Source organism: Simochromis diagramma, unplaced genomic scaffold (genome assembly GCF_900408965.1).
Source record: "Simochromis diagramma unplaced genomic scaffold, fSimDia1.1 OVJJ01000107.1, whole genome shotgun sequence".
Classification (NCBI taxonomy): Eukaryota; Metazoa; Chordata; class Actinopteri; order Cichliformes; family Cichlidae; genus Simochromis; species Simochromis diagramma.
In genome coordinates, this window is record NW_024387209.1 from 8,370,547 (window position 1) to 8,391,901 (window position 21,355).

General features: G+C 41.8%; 1 protein-coding gene across 5 annotated transcripts in view; it reads right to left on the minus strand.

Moving 5' to 3' along the window:
- LOC120746062 (plakophilin-4-like) overlaps window positions 1-20,992 on the minus strand; it is a 37,056-nt gene extending 16,064 nt beyond the window's left edge. For 2 of the 5 annotated variants that reach the window (XM_040051279.1, XM_040051277.1), the window contains exon 1: window positions 17,571-18,533. In XM_040051279.1, the coding sequence (XP_039907213.1) occupies window positions 17,571-17,939 (369 nt within the window). In that variant the 5' untranslated portion in view covers window positions 17,940-18,533. The other 3 variants (XM_040051280.1, XM_040051281.1, XM_040051278.1) reach the window with 3 other exon arrangements.
- Between the last annotated feature and the right edge of the window lie 363 nt (window positions 20,993-21,355).

The window sequence follows — 21,355 nt, forward strand, 5'->3', positions numbered from 1 at the left end:
CACCGCTGTCCTAAAGATCATCAAATGCCCTTTTCCCTCCCTGGAAGGTCATTAGAGTTTTCAGATTTACAGATTTCTTTGAAGTAATCTTTCCAAGTAATCCCAGGTAGAATGATTGTATATCTTTAAAAAACAAGAATTGGGTGCACAAGTTTGAATTTATGTTGCATTTTCTTTAATCCACTCAAACATATTCGCACTTAAATCTTTTAATAAGTGATGCTGAAGCTTTTTAACTTGACAAGGCCAATTAACTCCTCTTTAGTAATGATGATTGACTGCAGCTTGCAGCACAAAAAGCATTTGTTTGACAGCACTCATTAGATTGACCAAGACTCAGAAAAATGAGAAAGTTTAAGGAACAGTGAAGATCTAAGAAGGAGAACTGTCCGAGGTCTGGAAGAAAGCCCAAACCATCACCCACACATGACAGGAAGATAGATCGGTTGTTCCCAGGAACCACCAGAGCTCAAGTCTGAACTGGAAACTTCTGGAACACCAGCTGTCAAGCATGGTGGTGGCAGCATCATGCTCTGGAGCTGTTTTGCTGCCAGTGGTACCTCCAAATTCTTCAACCTTATTATTAACAGCTAGATAGTTGACACTTGGACACAGCTGGATGTTCCAACAGGATAACGATCCATAGACTGTTTTATGCATAAAGCTAACATTAAACTTCTGGTCTTCTAAAGTGCTGACTTCAACAGGTAGTGGTGATGTGTGTATATATGGATTGGATTAGAGAAAATCCAAAACACATTTAAACTTGTGCACCCAATTCTTTTTAAAACATTTTTAAAGTCAGTAAAGATGTAAGCAGTAAAACCATTCCAGGGTGGAAAACGAAAAGTTCAGAGAAATGATTAAAAGCCCCAAATTACTGTGACATTCATGCCCAGGATGAGTGGATGTAAACTTCTAACTATAACTTTACGTGCAGTATGATGTGTGTTTTACTTTCCTTCTTACAATTTTTATAGACATATGCTTAATTATTTTGCAGATTTTTGCTCTGAGAAAACATAATTCAATTTCGATCTACATTTGACAACAGAGTTATAGTTACTGCTAATATTTTTATCTCTTAACATCCAACACTGCAACACATATTTGACAAAAGATAAGAAAACCTAATAAGTACTCTTAAAATATGCAGCATGTATTCAGAGCATCAGTGCTGACTGTCCTCCTCTGCTCCTGCATCTCCTTACATCACTCTGGAGCAGCACAGAGACAGGGCAGCAGCACACAGCCCTCTTTATCTCAGCCTCGCCACGTCACGGCACATCTCGAGGGGCAAACAGAGCTGCATCGGTGCTGTGCGCCCATCACCTCGTGATGTCTGGAAGCACGCCTGGCCCTGCCAGGCCGATGCAAAGCCGTGCCAGGCAATGTCTCGTACCAGCTGGGGGCCACTGGACGATTCGCCACGGCTTATTGGGAGGCGTCACTAAGTGTTTTTCTCTCTTTTCTGGAGTGACACCAACCGCAGACCTCTGTGTTTCACTCCTTCTCGCCATGTCTAATCATAGCCCGGCAGTTCAGTTTATCTGGACTGCATATGTGATACCCGTGAAATGTTCGGCCTAGTTGTGCAGCTGTGACACGCTGCTGATTTTTGCTGAAACTCGCCATCTTAAAGAGTTTGTTAAAAAAGGCAGCTTGAAGATTTTCAGGCTCATTTGACCGCTCAGAGAAGACTTATTCTTGCTCTCACAAACGTCTGGCCATCATTTGGTCAGTGACGTAATGAGACATGTCAGATGTGGCAGTAAATTCTCATTATGAGACTTCTGTTTCTTTCTCGAGGCACAGAGAGAAATCATCAGAGGAGAAGCAGAGATACCAGCTGCTACACCCACAGTAGCCTCAATAAACCAGAATGCTATGCATCCACTTTTGTTTTTCCATGTCTCTCGCTCTCTCTCCACCCACACATGCAACCCGTATATGGGTTTAAACATTTTCAGTCTTTCTGTGCACCCAAACAGGCACCTTTGATCGAAAGCAACAAGTTGTGTGAGTCGTTCTGCGAGGGCTCTAACAAGTCACTAAGCAGATGAGACAGGTGCAGGCAGCTGAGGTTCAATAAGAGAGTAAATAACTCCTGGAAATGCAAAGAACAGCCCCGACTGATGAGATCTGAAACAGTAACCCAGCGTGAATGTTCCTCTGTGATTTCTGTGAGACATCAAGAGAACTCAGCATCCTCTTCCGCCACACTGACTTTGCTGCAGACTGCTAACCTCAGGCGTCCGTGATCCCGAGTCAACAAGGCAGGCCGCCGCAGCGAGCCATCGTGAGCTCTCCCTTTTCTAAAGCATGACAGCAAGCATGCATTCAAATCCAGGCAGATATCCAACACAAACAGCAAACAGCACTGTGGCTCGGATATCATTGGGATCATCTGAAACATCGGAGCAGGGAGGCGGTGGACGTTGACATAACTGGATTGACGGAGCTGGTTAAACCCTGCAGGTCACGTGAAGCAGGGAAAGCGGTCACTGTGGCGGCTGCCGTCAATCATGCACGCTCAGATGATCTGCGCTGTAAATTTACTTTGACGTCAAAGAGTGGTCTTTTGGCTCTGAAACCAACCCAAGTGTGCAGAGCGCTGATGTGGCCCAGTTGTTGTTATTTTATTGGGCTTTTTTTTCTCCTCCTCTATATATCCTGAGATGACATTTGCTGAGCATGTTCTTTTTCATCACGCCATGCTGCAGGCTCATTCAGTGGGACCCTGCGTTTACACCTGGGAGCTGCCCCGCACAGTCTGTTACTGTCGGCTAAGGCGGCAGTTCTCACGCTGGGCGGGGTGGGGGATGACGAGGGGAAAAAACATACCGTGAAACTAGGCTGCATAAAGATGATTAAAGCAGGGGAACATATATAAGAGTTTGCCGGAGCTGGAATCCTTTTTTAGATGCCATTTCCTCTTGAAGTAAACTCTCCGATGGGGGTTGTTACACCAGCAGAAAAGCTGAAATTAAGAGAATCTCTGTATATTTCTAAACAGTGATAGATATGCTTGTTTTGCGTTCAGTAACAGGATGAAACTGACTCACTGTTTACTGACCTGCTCGACCGTGCTAAAACCACTGAGAGTCCAGCATCACAGGTTCACACTGTGAAGAGTTTGAGGTTTGAATATTTTATTTTCACAAGAGCTTTGCAGCTTTCATATGTATGTGTGAATTCATCAAGCCTAGAGCTCCACTGATGCTGGATATTTTGGTAGAGAATAAAACATTCTGGTATTGATATAGTAGCCCATAGCTTACACCAGGAGGAGTTTGAATATTTTACAGTGTTTTCACTGAGCTGTGTAGTTTGAAAGAGTTAACCTACACCTGAGTTTTACAGGCGACGCAGATAATGATGAAAAGATTCAGACAGGTACAGCCCACGATTCAGTAGCTTGTAGAAGCATCTTTAGCAGTAATAACTTTAAGCATTTTCTGTAGGACTGTTGTCTCTCACATCACTGTAGAGGAATTCTGGCTCACTCTTCTTAGGATCATTGCTTCATTTCATTGGGGTTCATGCACAGCTTTCTTAAGGTCCCACCTCAGCATTTCAATCAGCTAGAGGTCTGGCTGTTGACTGGACCACTGCAAAACCTTGATTCTTTTCTTTTTCAGTCATTCTGTTGGAGATTTGCTGCTGTGCTTGGTATCATATTCCTGATGCATTATTTAATTTCAGCTAAGCCTTATCTATTCAACAGATGTCCTCACATCTGTCTTTTGAATGCTTTGGTGTACAGAGGAATTTATAGTCGACTCAGTGACTGAAAGTTTGTCCATGTCCTGTGACTGCAAAACAAGCCCAAATCATCATGCCTCCACCACTGTGCTACTGTTGGTATGACGCGTTTGTGCTGATGTGCTGTGTTTGGTTTTATGCAGTATAGCAAAGTACCTGCACTGTGTCTCATCTGTATAAAGGCACAAGTCTTGTGGTTTGTTCAGATGTAACTATTGCATGTTCTGTTTAGAGTGAAGAGACTTTCTTCTGGCAAACCTTCTAAACAAGTCATACTTGTTCAGTCTTTTTCTAATTGAACTGTCATTATCTTTACCTTAGGCTCTTGGGTTTTTTGACCTTGTGACCTTAACCTCCTAGGACCTGGCGTCCACATATGTGGACATCACATTTTGGGTTATTTATTCTAAAATAATCAATTTTGCTCTACAAGGGCCTGATATCCACTTACGAGGACATTATACTGCTACTCCTCTATCGAAATTTTAAACATATATCCTCCATTAAGGTGAAGGTTATCTCTGGAAGGAAAAAGTCTCCATGGAGAAACTCCACACTAGTGAAAAATGAAAAAAGAGAGTGTAGGAAAGCTGAGCGCAGATGGAGAAAAACAAACCTCCAGGTTCATTATGACATCTATAAAGAGAAACTTCACAATTATAATTTACAACTGAGGAGTGCAAGAAGGTCCTACTTCTCTGACATCATCACTAAAAACAGCCATAATGCTCGGGTCTTATTTTCTACAGTTGACAGGCTAACAAACCCTCCTGTGTCAGTGGCAGCTGAACTTCATTCAACCATGGCCTGCAATGACTTTGCCAAATTCTTCACAGAAAAAATCCAAAAGATTAGACAAGCAATTGGTACATCAACAGCAGATCCAGAATATGTACTGTGTCCACCAAAAAACTGTTTAAACACCATGAAACAGTTTCACCCGATTAACAGCAAAGACCTGGAGGACATCATAGGTCAACTGAACTCCTCCTCCTGCTGTTTAGATGTCCTGCCAACAAGTTTTTTCAAAAAGGTCTCAAAGACTTTAGAATCAGACCCGTTACAGATCGTCAACTTTTCTTTAATGTCAGGTGTGTTTCCAGAATCACTAAAAACTGCTGTAATAAAACCTATACTGAAAAAGGATAATCTTGACAAGACACAAATGAACAACTACAGGCCGATCTCAAATCTCCCATTTCTAAGTAAGATCATTGAAAAAGCAGTTTCTCAACAGCTCAATTACTTTTTAAAACAGAATAACTGCTATGATGCTGTCCAGTCAGGTTTTAGACAGAACCACAGCACTGAAACCGCTCTGACCAAAGTGTTCAATGACATATGTCTGAATACAGACAGTGGAAAAATGTCAGTCTTAGTTTTACTGGATCTCAGTGCAGCATTTGATACAGTTGACCACAACATATTACTCAAACGACTGGAGAACTGGGCAGGTTTTTCAGGAACTGTACTAAACTGGTTCAAAACATACTTAGAAAACAGGAAATACTTTGTATCAATAGGTAACTTCACATCTGAGCAGACAAGTATCACATGTGGACAGTGTTGGGGAGTAACGGAATACATGTACCGCCGTTACGTATTTAAAATACAAAATATGAGTAACTGTATTCCGTTACAGTTACCGTTTAAAAAGGTGGTATTCAGAATACAGTTACTTTATTGAAATAAATGGATTACACTGCGGTACTTTCCTGTTTCATTTTGTCGCGGGTCAGGACTGTTTGGGTTTTGTTTGACAGCTACGTTCTGTTGTTCCAGGCGGCAGCGTTACGGTTGCCATGGTTACAGGGCGACGCTCTCTCTCTCTCTGCGACTGTGTGTTTCCTGGGTGAGAGAGCGCATTTTCGTTGTTGTTGTTGTGCTAAGCTAACAGGCAGAATGCTACAAGCATAGCTCTAAAGAATGTAGCATCATGGGCAGTGTAGTCCGTGTTGCAGGGAGAATGGACTGCCATACACGTTATGTGTCTGTGAGCGCGAGGAGGGAGAAAAAGGAGAGTGGAAAACTACAACTTGTCATCGAGCAAAAACGGGAGCTGGAAGCATGTAAATATACTAATAACCACTTCAGCCAAGAAGAGTGCCTGACGAGCCCAGTTGTAAGTAAGCTATTAAGACTCGACTGTACACCGTGTTCGTGTTTTCCTCCGAAAACAATAAGTTCCGTTGGAGCAGTCTTTCAACGCCTGTCTCTGTCTCTCGCAAGAAAAGTTGACCCACACAACAAAGTAAAGCTATTTTTCGGCTACGAGCCGACAGGGACCCCGCCGTATTAGTCAGAGGTCCCTTTACTACAGTTCGGAGTCGCGGACCTTCAGTAATAGTAATAAATCACCCAGCAATAGTACATTCACGTTGTTGTAAAAAGCATGATAATATATTAAGTAATCCAAAATATTCAGAATACGTTACTCTCATTGAGTAACGTAACGGAATACGTTACAGAATACATTTTGGGGCATGTATTCTGTAATCTGTAATGGAATACATTTTAAAAGTAACCTTCCCAACACTGCATGTGGAGTTCCCCAAGGTTCCATCTTGGGACCCCTTCTGTTTAACATTTACATGCTCCCACTGGCACAGATTATAAAGAACAACAAAATAAACTATCATAGCTATGCAGATGACACACAAATATATATCACAATGTCACCAGGAGACCGAGGCCCTGTACAGGCTCTTGGTAAATGCATTGAGGAAATTAATGACTGGTTGTGCCACAATTTTCTTCAGCTAAACAAAAACAAAACTGAGGTAATAGTCTTTGGCGCCAAAGAAAAACGATTACAGGTCACCAGAGAACTTCAATCTATACACCTACACAGCAAAATCTCCAGTGTTAAATTAACACTGGAGAGTGTCTATATGGGTCCACACCTCTGAGTGTTAAATACAACATTGTTGAGTGTTAAATTAACACTTTTGACAGTGTTATATGTTTAAAAGTAACCTAGTCAGTTTTGAAGATTAACAATGGCTAACACTGAGCAGTGCTGATTTTCTAACACTGGAATATTTCTAACATTTTGAGTTATTTTCCAGACCTAAACTTAGAAAAACACATTAAGACAATAACAAAATCAGCTTACTATCACCTCAAGAATATTTCAAGGATAAAAGATCTGATGTCTCAACAGGACCTGGAAAAACTAGTCCATGCATTCATCTTTAGTAGGCTTGATTACTGTAACAGCATCTTTACAGGTCTACCTAAAAAAATCAGTCAGACAACTACAGCTCATTCAGAACTCTGCTGCTCGAGTCCTCACTAAGACCAAAAAAGTGGACCACATCAGTCCAGCTCTGAGGTCTTTACACTGGCTGCCTGTGCATCAGAGGATAGACTTTAAAGTTCTGATGCTGGTCTATAAAGCTCTGAATGGTTTAGGACCAAAATACATCATACTGACCCAGTATGAACCTTCCAGATTCCTCAGGTCATCTGGATCCGGTCTTTTATCAGTTCCCAGAGTCAGAACCAGACACGGAGAAGCTGCATTCAGCTTTTATGCTCTTTATATCTGGAACAAACTCCCAGAAAGCCTCAGATCAGCTGAAACACTCAGTTTATTTAAATCCAGGTTGAAGACTCACCTATTCTCAGCTGCATTTGAATAAAGCACCAAATCCACACTTTTAAGCTTGAATTTCAAAACTTACATCTAACTACTGATTTTATCTACTGTTCTGATTTTATCTGTTTTGATTTTATATACTGTTTTGTTTGTTCGTTTGTTAATTAGTTAGTTAGTTTGTTTGTTTTAATCAATTTTAAATCATGCTTTTTATTTGTTTTTGTTTCTAATGTCTCTGTAAAGCACTTTGAATCACCTTGTTGTTGAATTGTGCTATACAAATAAACTTGCCTTGCCTTGCCATATGTGGCTCTCATTTTTCTTAGAAAAAAAAATCAGGTAAAAAAAAAAATCAGGTAATTCTTTGTTTTTACATTCATCGGGTCCCAATATGCCCAAATATCAACGAGAAATTAAAAATGCATGACGTGGAAGAGTTTGGGTCCTAGGAGGTTAAGGTTAAATTGCTGGGACATCCACTCCTGAGAAGACTGTAACATTGTGTTAACACACACCTGAATGCTCCAGACCAGCAAACTGCTAAAATCTGGCTATATAGCAAGACATAAAGTCAGAATTGATACAGTTATTTTTGACTTGTTATTGAAAACTTTCTTCAGTTTTTTGATTTTATAAACATTTTTGAACGTGCAGTGAGGCAGTTAAAGACACGACTTCTCTCGAACCACAGTTGGGTTAGCGGAGATGCTACTGTGCTCTGCTACTTAACACTGATTGGAGCTTTAATATTTAGAAGCCCATGTTTGTATTTATTTGTATGATGTTAAGTAAAGCATGACATTTTGTGAAATGTATATGGGAGTTTCAGTACAATGTAAATGCGAAAATAGCACTATTTCCAGAACTTCTGCAGCTTCAGTCTCAACCCAAACAAGTACAAGATCTCACAGCGCAGCACTTTTGCTTATTACAAATGTACATTACAGCAGATCTGCAGACTCTCTGGATTTGATATCAGGGAGTCTGTTTCTTTGTTGATGCTGATAGGAGCTACAGAAGTCTCATCTTTCATTTTGGAGCAACTTTGCTGCAGGCTGTTGTCTCAACATCTGATCAGTCTCACCATGTTTGCTGAAGAAGTGACAAAATTAAAATGCGCACACAGACACACACCGGGGCAGTTTTGGGTTTCACAAGTTGCCACTTTTGCAGGTCTGGCATTTCCCTGCTCACATCTATCACTCTGCTACTTTTAATGGGCTAAATGAGAGCAAAGTGGAAAGGCATCAGGGCCTAAACACAATGGAAGGCAATAACTGATGTGCTCTATTTAGCACGTCTAATTTGACATTTCTGTGGAGGAACTGCAGGCGGTAGATTTGATGCTTCAGCAGCACTGCTGCCTGCATGCCAACGCTGAGAAGAGTGAAGCAAGTTGATTATATTTTCTGGTCGCAGACTTTTCAACAGCCTGAGACGAGCTACACAGTGAACGTTCGCTCTCCAGCAACACCCAAGTTTAGGCTGCAGTCGTCCTGAATGTTGCAGGGGTAATCTTTCTAATTTGTTAGCTGCTAATTATCCATTTCTCACATCAACATATGCCGATCTAATCAGAAGACACATTGAGTGTGTTTGTCTAACCTTTTCCATAAAATCTTCATAGCCTCATACTCATTGGCTCCCCTGGTGAACCTCTTCTGCTCTTGTGGGTGGTAAAACCTAAACTGCAGAATAATGTGAAGTTTTGTTTGACGGTTTTCACAGCTCATGTGAACTTTTCACAAAGAGCTCATATTAAACACACAAAGGATCCTTTTCCTGGTTTCTGTGACTACTGCTGCTAAGTCTGTAAAAGGTGTTGGAAAGAGATAAAGTGAAAAAAGCAGCCTCGGGTGTCAAAGACACAATATTTCTACCCATTTTCTGACCTTCTCCACAATGTCGGGGCTCAAAGACTTCAGTGTTGCTTCTTGTGGCAATTGTTGCTCCAATGTCACTCAGCAAATCAGTGTTTCAAGTTTACCTTTGAATAATGAAAAACTTGTGAGTTGAAAGGTTGAACAAATAAGCTCCAGATGAAAGTGAGCCAGGGATGCTATGCTCTTACAGGATATTACAAAGCCACTGGTAAACAAGGACCTGCGGAAGTGCACTTATTTCCAATTATCCTGAGGCACAACAGACAACACAAAAGATACTTTACAGCTAGTCTCACGGTTACTGACACACAAGACGTTCGATTAATTGAAGTTTTGGTTATTTAGCTGTAAAGTCTGGTTGAGTTTGGACTGTAGAAACATTTCCTTCAGAGTTAGAGGTGAGGCTTTGTTATGACCCCTTACACACCTTCAACATTACTGTCTAGCATGCATGGTGATGTTGCCATTTGTGTGGCAGGGTCTTCATGAGCTTTTATTAAAGTCAAGATTGCCCCATTGGGTCACGACTTAGACAGGATCGTAGGACAACTGGACAACGACAAAGTCGACCAACAGAACTGACGAGCCTCGCATCGAGAGTCAGTTATGGTCACCACGTTGGTCGTATTGTGCACAAGCAAGGACATCACCATAGCAATGTCACTAAGTAACCACGTGCTGAGGGAGAGGGTACTCGCTGTGGTGTTCTTCTGAAAGACACGGGTCGCCATTAAGCCAAAACCTCCATGTTAGAAAAAAGACACTTTTCTCCAGCTGGTGCAGCAACTCCCTATCAGAGAGTCTCTGCACAGATCAACATGATCACTGTACGCTCACGTCTTCAACCCAGCAGCAGCAGATGTGACATAACTTCGAACAACGGAAGACAAATGCCCAACATTGCTGTTATATTGGTTGGTTTGACGTCTCCACTGTGCACCGTCTCTGTCGTGTTTAGTGTTAGTTATTAGCCTTTGTAGGTTTGTCTCATCATGTGTCTTCTTGCTTTTGTTTCTTTCCTTCCTGCGTGACCGTCTGCCCGCCCTCATTAGTTTCACCCATGTTTGACCGTCTCCACCTGCTTCTGTTTCCTTAGACCGGAGAGCGTGCACAGTCTCATGTTTCCCTTTTGTCTTTGTCAGATCTTTAGTTTGCTCCCTAAGAATTGACCTCACATTCTTCTTCTTGCTACTTTTGCAGATTCATGTTTTGTTTCTTCGTGGACTTGCTGTACTTCTGGATTCTTGGAGAAACCAATAAAAAGTTTTTTTAAATTTTACCTACCCAGCATCTTGCATTTGGCGCTAAAAGCTAAACTCACATGAAATTTCTCAATTTTTTTGCATACTAATGGTAACTGTGCCTACAAGAGTAAGAATATCAGAAGAAAACATCTGGGTCAATTTATTTCAGATGTTGCAGGACTTCTATTGAGGACAGTCAAACTATTTTGGATGTAGACAAATGACACTAAAGATATCGTGTATGTAATAATATGTCATTAATGGGTCCTGAGATCTTTTTATCATTAATTCATTAAATTTTTTTAATTAGCTTCCATACGATCCAATCCACAGGACTCATGCTTGTCAGTTTATCAGTGTCAGTGTAGTGGTGGTGTTGCACACCTGATTCACATGAAAGCCTCTTCTTTCTGTTTCCACCTGTGTGCACGGCTGCATTTTCCAACACAGAGAATAAAAAAGTACCTTTAAATCGATAACATCACTGCTATGAATATGATCCCATTAATGTCTCATCTTAACTCCTCACAAGGTTATAGGCTGCTTCAACACCATCTTTAATGTGACCCCAACGTGACCTAAAGAATACATAATCAACCTGACAAAGAAAAAAGGCCTTCGACTTCCCGCCAGTCAATCAGAGCTGAGGAAGTCCAGCTGCCCTTCACTTAACCCTTCAGGACACAGATCAGTTACTGAGAGCAGCCTTATTGGATCCTATTTCATCACCTCGCTGGTGCCTGCAGGAATATACCCACAACAATACCTTCTAACAAGCTCTGCAGCGCAATAACTACCCAGAGTCACCTTTGGTAGACGGTTTAAGGATCTGAGCAGCTGGCAGGGAAGCTGGATTCAGATGTGGGGGATGAGATTTAAAAAGAAAAAGAAAATGCTGACCTTAAGGTTGTAGAGCAAATGCTTTGCAGCCCATGACACATGAAACATAGCTAAAAAATGGTGCATCATAATTTGAAGATTGGTTTCTGGTTAATAACACAGAAAAAAAACCTGGCGGGCAATAATGCAAAGGTTTAAAACTACAGCGGCACGTAAGCTTATCGAGAACATGGAAGGAGAAAAAGATTATATATATGCGATTATATCAGACAATGTTTGAGTCAGCAGGTTTCCTGTCAGGACTGGGGTTCAATGGAGCTGCTATGTTACTACAAAAAAATGTCCGATGACTCATGGTGATGAGAACAAAACTCTCCAACGCTACAGAACAACTTCAACATGTCAGAAAATGGCCAGTGTGGGTTTAACGCTGAATCTGTGATGCACGGACTCTTTAAGGAAACAATGTTGGGCAGTGAAAGACGGCTCTGCTGGTTAGTTATGTGGATCATTAACACTCACATCTGGAAAATAAGAGCTAAAGTTGCTACTGAACAGTTTAAAGGTGCAGTTAGTTGTTTTTTTAGTTTATTTAATAGAAAAAATGAATTTTACATTTATGAATTTACACTGATTAGTGTGTAATTACGTCTTCCAACAAACTGATGAGCTCTCATAAAATTAGAATCAATTGAAAACACACAGGAGCAGCAGGCTTTTGTGGAAGCTGCTGTGTTACCCCGCCATCTTGAAAACAGTGGCTGAGATGGACATTGGTGTTCTGCCTAATCATGTTTTCTATATTTGGACAGAGATTAGCCCGATACGTAGCGCACCAATAGTGGAGAAGAAGAGAGCTAAAGAGAGCTCACAGGTGCAGATGCAAATTTAATTTGCATTCATGAAGTTTTATCATTCGAGATGGGATCCCCTTCACCAAAGAAGCAAAAAATGAGAAGGTAAGCGACTTGGCCACCATGTTGATAAAATGTCATCCTCTTCTTCCTCAGCTCAGGCCTCAGAGCCCTAACATACAAAAAAGAGCGTAAGCGTGCTTATTTATTAATGATATCGTCACACTTAGAGATGAGATGATGAGATGAGATAGCCTTTATTTGTCAGTTGCAGGTCTTTTGCCCACAACCGAGATGACAGACCTTGCCGACCGTACATACAATACACAAACATCACATTGGGGAGACAGGTCAGGCTAGGTAGCGAGGAAAAAAACATTGAAATGTGTAACACAAAAGGATAATACAGGAATGCACAGATATCAACACACCATAGCACAATAAACACAGACAAGCAACATGGGAAAGAGTTCCAGTGTGTACATCTGATCTTGGACCGCTGCAATCTTCGACTGCCTCCAACTGACCCGATGTCCACATCAGAGGGGAGGTAAGCGTTGGAGGTGGCGTTGGATCCGGGGTAGGGAGGGTGATGCGTCGGTGAGTGCTTATCAGTTTCAGTATATGTATGTGTGTGCGTGTCTATAGTTCAGCTGAGACAGTGTCCTTCGTCCTGCCAGGCTAAGTAAACAGTCTTCCAGCCAACCCAGGTGGCCTTGCATGGAATGGGAAGGAACAGACTAAACACAGTCGTTATCAGGGTGTTTTGTTCAACTCCGGCCTTGCAGCTGGCACCGAGAGGGTATCCGCATGAAGTGATGGTATTTTTTACTTTAGTGCGAACAGCTCATATGAATTTCAAAGCAGTTCTACAGTCCAACACTGGTCTCTCAATCTCCCGTTGGAGAGCCTTGAGCTTCACCATACTTGCGTTCTGTGATGTTGTCATTTCTTGTGCTCAAGGAGCTAATTTCTGAGAACCCAGGGCAGTGTGCCTCCCCGAGATGTCATCCAATTTTGCGCCCAGAGATATTATTCCGAGCTAGCCCTTCCGAGATGTATCCAGTCTGCAGTCAGAGATCTTATTCTGAGTATTCACAGCAGCCGTAGCCTCTCCAAGATCTTATCTGTGCTGACTCAATGAGCCCATTTTGAGAAATTCACGCCTCTCCCATCGTTCCAATCCCAGCGGGCAGCCTTGTGGGGGTTTTAACAGCCGATTCCGCTTTCTTAATTCTTTGATAAGTCAGGGCCAAGCCAGCTCCGATCAGCAAGAGCCCTGTTACCATGGTTCCGAATAGGTAGATATCTTCAGCACTCAGGCTCACCCAAACCCAAACTTCTCGTTGAGAAAGGGGTGCCAATTGCATTTAGGGACCAGTTGATCCAATCCATAATTCCTCTTTTAGGTTTTAGAGAACAGACTGTGAGAGAATATTCCAGGGAAAATACAAAAAAAACCACGAGACTAGACAAGGACATAAGCAGGGAAGATAAGGGAGAGGAGAAAAAGTGCGTCCGCCTCCTCCGAGAGCCAAAGAAGGAAACTTATTGTCAGCAGATTAGAGATGTGACCCTCCCGTCTCCGGACAGCTGACAACAAGCCGGCTAAACGACAACAACATCCGGCTATAATCTAACATTACGCCAGCTAAAGTTTGGCTCGAGTGTCCTAAAAATCACACTTTCCCTCTGACAAACAGCTTGATCAGATTCTCACATCGTATAAGGGTTTCTTCACTAAGCACGTTGGGTTGCAGCTACACCCTCCAACTCACATTTCTTATGATATTTAAAGTGTGTTGTGATCTAGGACGCTGAATGTGGAACCGCTGAGCAAAAGGAAAAAAGAAAGCCCAGAGAGAAGATTCATGGATGTAGTAAAGGAAGACATGCAGAGGCTTGGTGTGACAGAGGAGGATGATAGAGATAGTGAGATGGAGGCAGATGATCTGCTCTGGTGACCCCTAAAGGGAGCAAGAAGAAGAAAAATAAGAAGAAATCTAAACAGTTTTGCCTAATCAAGAAGAAGAGAAGGGAGAATGTTGTGATCTCTTGTGTGAGTAGAAAAATCAACTGCTTCAGCCTCTAAATGTGGAATTTTTCAGTTTTGAAAATGGAAAATGTGCATTTCATGAACGTGGACATGAATGAGCAGACATTAGAGCGGTCTGATTAAAAAAGTTGTTTTCTGGGACGCAAAAAAAATGGAAGATTCACGTCCACAAAAACGAATCAATGTCTTACAAGTCGTGACTACTTCACAAACTCCTTTGAAACTGTTGTGTTTAGTATTGATCTTGTACTGACTCTTCATCCAACTTTTTCAATTCCAACCTTAAGTTTTTTTTCATCGTGGGGGGACCCGCTGTAGACATTAATCAACAAGAAATGAAAACAACACAGGCGACATCTGCAACATGAAGCTCAAGCAGAGCTTTTTAAAGCACCAAGAGCGATCGAGGGGTGACAAAGCTGCTCCTGCTGCGTTCTACGAACACCAAAAGCAGCTGGAAACAACCTTTTCCCCCAAATTCACATCAGTAGAGATTTAGCCACAATCTGCAGCGACACAGAAATGGCAGATTAAAAGTGAGAGCTGATTCTCTTTTCTTGGACATCATAAGCCTTTAAATAGCAGCCTGCCTCATTCGGCGTCACACACACACGGGGACTAAGTTGAGAACATGGCCACAGTCCAGGAATAATTAAAAGCAGGACAACAGACAGACTCCTGTGTCGACTGGACAGAAATCACCACAAAAATAACAGCAGGGAAGGGAGACAGACGGAGGCTGCGTTCACATGTGTCTCTGTGTTGTAACGCTCTCCCTGATCTCATGTTTGTTCAGCGAGTGTCAGCAGAAAGACGTTTGTGTTAGAAAAACAGAGGTCAGCTGATATCAGCATTCAACCCATCAATTTGAATATCTGAATGTTCCTGAGCTGTTAATTAAATTTTACAGCATTTAACCAGAGATAGGTTTAGTCACACTGGCAGGGCAGCAGTAGGAATGATAATGACAAGGGCAAAAACAGTGAAATACTGCAGTGGAATATAAAAGAAATGACAAAAGACAAAACACTACCTGAAATGTGTGGAAAGGAAGCAAAGGAAACAGGTACAAAAACACACTTTCATAACATCGCTGTCAGTTCGTATAAAGGCCTGTTTACATTGGATAAATATCACCAGGTGACCTCAAGTGATCTGTAATAACTGCAGCAGTTGTCTTTGCTCTTAATCTTGTGCAAATCTGCCATGTCTATAATCTTCATAATAAAAAAAAAACATCAAAATAATGTTTATACATCTACTCCTGTGTGAGTAAATCTTTTTTAAATATGTTTTTTCCCCCATCCTTTTAAGGGCAGAGCATCACAGAAGGCTGATAGTGGAAATTATTAATGAGAGTTTTAATAGAATTCTGGGTGCAAATTCATGAGGCTCAGCATGGAGACCCATTACATTTCAGTCTCATCTGCAGATAATCCTCTGGATTTGCTCAGTAAATTTGGGTGAATCGCAGACTTCATTTATCCTGTGAGAAGGGGCGGGACCAGAGGGATGGCTAGTGGTGTAGTGTCCCCTCATACAATCTGACCATCCTCCCAAAACAACTACGAAAGGATGTATAATGATCAGAAAGAGGAGGCAAAGTAAATACAAAAAAGATGTAAGATGATCTTAAGGACATAAATGCCAAATGAACACAAATGGTGTTACAGTTAGCCCAAAGAGACAAGAACAACCACAATCAGATATAAATGACTTCAGAGAGCAGCAAAAGACAAAACCACCACAGAAGGGAAGCAAAATGAAAAATAAAAGAAGAAAAACAAAGACACAATGTGACCATAAAGGAAAGGAAAATGTAGAGAAAAGGATACAAAATGATGCATATAAACACAAAATGACAATAAAGGATAGTGAATAGGTACACATGATTCTACAGAGGGATGGAAAAATATCCAGGGACACAAAACCACAGCAGAGAAAAGGGATGCAAAATAATAACAGAGATACAAAATTAATATAAACAGATGCAAAAGGGCCGCAATGAGAATAAAAAATGCCCCTCAAAAATGCAATACAAACACAAAAGGATAGAAGATGACCTCAATGTTAAGCAAAATGCCCCCAAAACACAAAAGAAACCAGAGAGGTAAAAAAAAAAAAGAAGCCCAATAAGAAGCAAAATCAAAGAGAAAGAGAAACGAAAGAAATGCAAAATGACTACAATGGAATGCAAAATGGCACAAGGAGGACTCAACAACAAAACAACAAAATAAAAGACAACTAAACAACATAACAACAACAGGTAGAAAGAGACCACTAAGTGACACAAAACAACTTTAACGTGCTAAAGATCAACACAATAAATAAATAAATTCCAAAAACCACAATAGGAAACAAAAGAATGTTAGAGAAGCAAAATGTCCCCAAAATAGATAAAAGAAACATAAAGCAAGACAGAGGAACCTGTTCTAAATGAATACAAAACAAAAAGCTCCAAAAACAAAGGGATGTGAAATGGCTCCAGAGATTTAAAAAATGACCACAAAGGGATCCAAAACAACCACAATGGGACACAAAATGACCACAACGAGACACACAAGACCATGAAATAACCATGTAGGAGTATGAAATATCTCAAGAGTCAGAAAATATCCTCAAGGGGATGCAAACAGACCTTGAAGAAAGGCAAGCTAAACCCACAGACACAGTGGGACGCAAAATAGTGCAAGAGAGACACCAAATTATCCAAAAGAGATACAAAGTGACTACAAAGAGAAGTTACATGCCCCAGAAGCACACAAAACAACAAATGAACAAAAAATTAGCACATCCCAAACAACCAAAATAGGATTTAAAATAGCCATAGGGGGGCAGGAAATGCCCACAAAAAGCTATAAAGGAGGCAAGAAAAACCATCAAAGATAAGCAGCCTACCACAAAACAGATGAGATGAAAATTAGCTTGAAGAGAAACTAAATAACCAATAAAAACACAAAAATATCACAGTGGGATGTAAAATGATCATAAACAGACATAAAATAACCACAGAGAGTTATACTACATGACTCAAAAACAAAAACATATGCAAAACAACCACAAAGCATGCATGGATCTTCCTAAGTGAGTGCCTCTGTGCAGAGATCTTCAAGCAGGTCTAATGCAAAGAAACAGCGAAAGAAGATAAGGTATGAGCTCCATTAAAAACACAGAGACTGTCAGTGTGAATGCAGCCTCAGAACTGGCAGCGTAAAGCCAAAGTCAGTCACTGATGAGTTAATGGAGAGTGAAAGGCGTGGGAATAATGTGGGAAAACGAGGAGCACACACGAACAAGGGTGTGACTGCAGCATCTTCTGCCGCCTACCTGCTCTTTGACAGAAGCCAGGAGGTTGGTGGTGGTGGTGCCGCTGGAGTCTGTAGGGTGGCTGTGACCACTCGGTCCCTCTCTGGCCACCATGGGCCCTTCCCCCTCTGTGTCACCCTCCTCCATCGCCTCTACCTGCCCGCTGTAGTCCAGAGCCGGCTGGCTGCTGAGGCGCCCTCTCTGACCCTGCAGGAGGACTACAAGCCGGTCAGGATGTGGACAAGGAGGAGGCACAATGACCAGAAAATCACTGTCACAGCCACTGAGCATGTCACAGGGTGAGTTTACAGGGGAGCACCCTCTATAATAACCCTGCAGGGATTCACACTGGTTTTTATAAACCTCCCTAATATCCCTGCAGACACTCATACTGATTTTATAGTGACCTTATGGTATCACTACAACACCCCTATGGAGGCTCATGGTGTGCTTTTCTTTTTATGCACCTACAGTATCAGCCTCTGTAGGGATTCATAATGAGGCTCACTGATGAGATTAGAGTGCTTTCCCTTATATATGCTTTAATCTCCATGGAATTGTGAGGCATTTCAGCGGGGATTTAACCCTTCTGTGCCGCAGGTGACTGCAAATGTCTCCACAATTTACAGTTGCAGTAGTGTAAATGTTATGGATTGCATTTGAAGGTGTGTATGCAAGCTGCACGGGAGGCATTTAACAACATGTCACGTTCAGGATCCTTCTTTCCTTTTTTTTTTTTTTTTTTTTTACCCCCGTTTCTTTTCTGGGCGATAAGCGAAGAGCCTTGATCACATCTGCACACCAGCCTGACTGTCACACATCAATCACTCATCCACCATCCGGCAGCCAAGGACGAGGTCACACCGACTCACCGGACCGGAGACCGGGGAGCGCGGCTATGTCAATCCGAGCCTGCCTCTCTTGTTTTGGGCACGCAGAGCTGCGCTGCCCGCCCTCCTGCCTGGCAAGCGGCTGTCAGTGAGGACTCACCGGCCAGATGTTGCTGTCAGAAGCAGGCCACAGCTGGCTTGATCCGTCCTGTTACACATCCATCCTCCACCTGCGGACGGCCGTGACAGCTACTACATTTCCCACGCGCCGACGTCAAAAATAAACAAACAGTCCCCGTGCACGTCCTCGCGCTCCTCCTGCAATTATGTGTTTCCCCCCTCCTCTCCTCTTCTTTTTCACCTGCTGTGGGGTTTCGGTGCACTCATCCACCCCTGGCGTCCGCGCGGCACCCAGCCACCCACCCACCAATCAACCCGCCCAGCCACTATTACCGATCAGCGGCGTGACGTCACCATGCGGCTACGAATTGCTTTCCGATACGATAATCGATCAGCGGTCACCGATGCCCCACCGTTGCATGCGTTGCTGCAGCAGCTGCAGCCGTGCAGATGCGCGGAAGCTCCGTGCAAACACCCCGCTGGAGAGGAGGGATGCAGCCCGCGTGCGCGCGCGTGTGAGTGTTTTCTCTCCCCTACACAAACCTCCGTGGGCCTGAGTGGTCATTAAGGGACTCCCAACGGTAAATTTAATAGTAAAGTTTATGAAGCACTTCAGGATAACTTATGGAAATTATTTTATGAAAGCCCTTTTACGCCAGGATAATAAAACAATTAAACTATTAAACCACTGAATTCAAATCAATACAGATGAAATATTAAGAGATTTTTTTTTAAAATCTGAGTATTTTAATACACATATTTTGATGACATTTTGCCCCGTGTTAGCTGACTACAGTGGCAGTGGAAACCCACCAGTACTTGTCCCTAACAGCTAGCAGGATGGGGAATACAACTGATAGCTGCAATCAAGTTAACATATTTTGAAACTTACCATGAACTCCTGTGACTTCTAACACTTTTTCCAGACTTCTCCTGTCACACAGCCCTGGTAAGCTTGCTCTTCATTTCCGGTTTGCTGGTAGCAGGTTTTGCTTTTTTAGCTGAAATGTTTTAACTTTCAGACATCATGTTACAACTGTAGTGGAGCAAATTTACAATTGATTAGGAGATTTTGAGGTTGTATATCTGTTGCAAATGCATATGCTATGTATGCTATAATCTTATCAGACTAAGATTTTGTGCTTTTATTTTATTATGTATATGCTTCTAAATTACACTAATGTAAGGTGACCTGGAGAGTTTTGAAGAGACTAAAAATAAAGAAAATATTGTTTTAAAGTTGTTTTTTTTAAAGCTACTACAAATTTCATTTTGTTTTAAAGCTTAAACATGAACACACCTTTACTCATCTTTAAATAGGTGTGTGTGTGAGAAAGCATCCACATTTGGTGTAGAAAGAAAAGGAGGAGCTTTGTTAGTAGATTCTCACGCTCAGAAAGAAAAGAAAAAGCAGAACACAGGTACATGCACATGCCCATTTATTTAAATGACAATTAAAGAGTCTGTGTGCGGTCTTAAACGTAAGCATGGTCTCTGTTTAACAGCTGCCTTCTTCCGTCTCCTCTGGTGCACCTTAAGTAAACTTGCAGATAGAAAGCAAAACGAGTGACAAGACTTCGGGAAGGAAGCTGCAAAGTTAAGCCACTAAAAGGTTTCCCACTACTGGTTTGTAAACCGATAACGCCACCGGCTCACACGGAGCCGAGGAAGACACATGACAAAACACTGCTTTTTTAATAACTGTGAATACCTGAATATTTAACAGCTTGTTAAAAATAAACCCGCTCTTCAAAGCAAACCGTTTCAAAAGATGATACATTCGACGTTCCTTGTACTGCAAAGTAAAACACCGTGCCGGTAAAACATGTTGGAAACACCACACAGAGATAAATTATGCATCACTGATTAAATATATTAAAACCAGACAGCCGTGTTGAACATGAAACATCCCTTGTAAGGGTTTTAAATTCTTTCCAAACGAGAGTCCGTTACTGCTGCAGCATTTCTGACACGCAGGTGATGAATTTGTTGGATGTATTAGGAGAAACACGTCACCGCTATCCTTTTCATTTTAAGAGCAACACCCCCCCCCGAACAAATGTCCCTGAAGGATTAGGATTTCTGCTGTCACGGTTACGCCTCAAAAGTTAAAACTATTAAATGACTCAAAGCTGAAATGTCCATCAAACACAGAAATCCATTACTTTTTTCCCCTGGGCATCCTGACAGTCAAACTAATGTTGCAACAAGAGGAGGAGGAGATGGGAGCTTTTCAACTTTTATAGCATCAGTCTGCTCCTAAACTGAGCATTTCAGGTCCTGAAAGTGTCCTGCATTTAATTTGGGGAATTACGTCAAACACAGGGACATTATCACCTTGAGTACAATGCATTGGTAAGTTAAAATCTAAAGATTCAACACTGGCTCTCGACTGATGTTGGCATATTAAGTGGGAGGAAGAAGGTGTGTGTGTGTGTGTGTGTGTATATACACATATACATATATATATATATATATATATACACACACACACACACACACACACACACACACACACACACATACACACAGACTTTTAAACTAAACATGGCTATGTGCCATTTAGTCTATTGGCATCAATGCATTTCAAACCCCAAAAGTACATTTCTAGGCTATTTTATTATAACATTTTATAGTTATATGATGCATATCTTAAATGTTACATGAACAAAAGTTTTCCTTGCCTTTAATGCTGCAGCAGTAATCGTTCCTCTCATCTGATCAGAATAAACTCTCCATCGCGTCATGGGGTGGAGGGCTCAGCATGACTGGGCTGTGCACTAACACTAACTTCTTCCTACTGATGTCTACGAAGTCTAAACACTGCATGAGCAGGGAAAAAACTGCTTGGTTGGC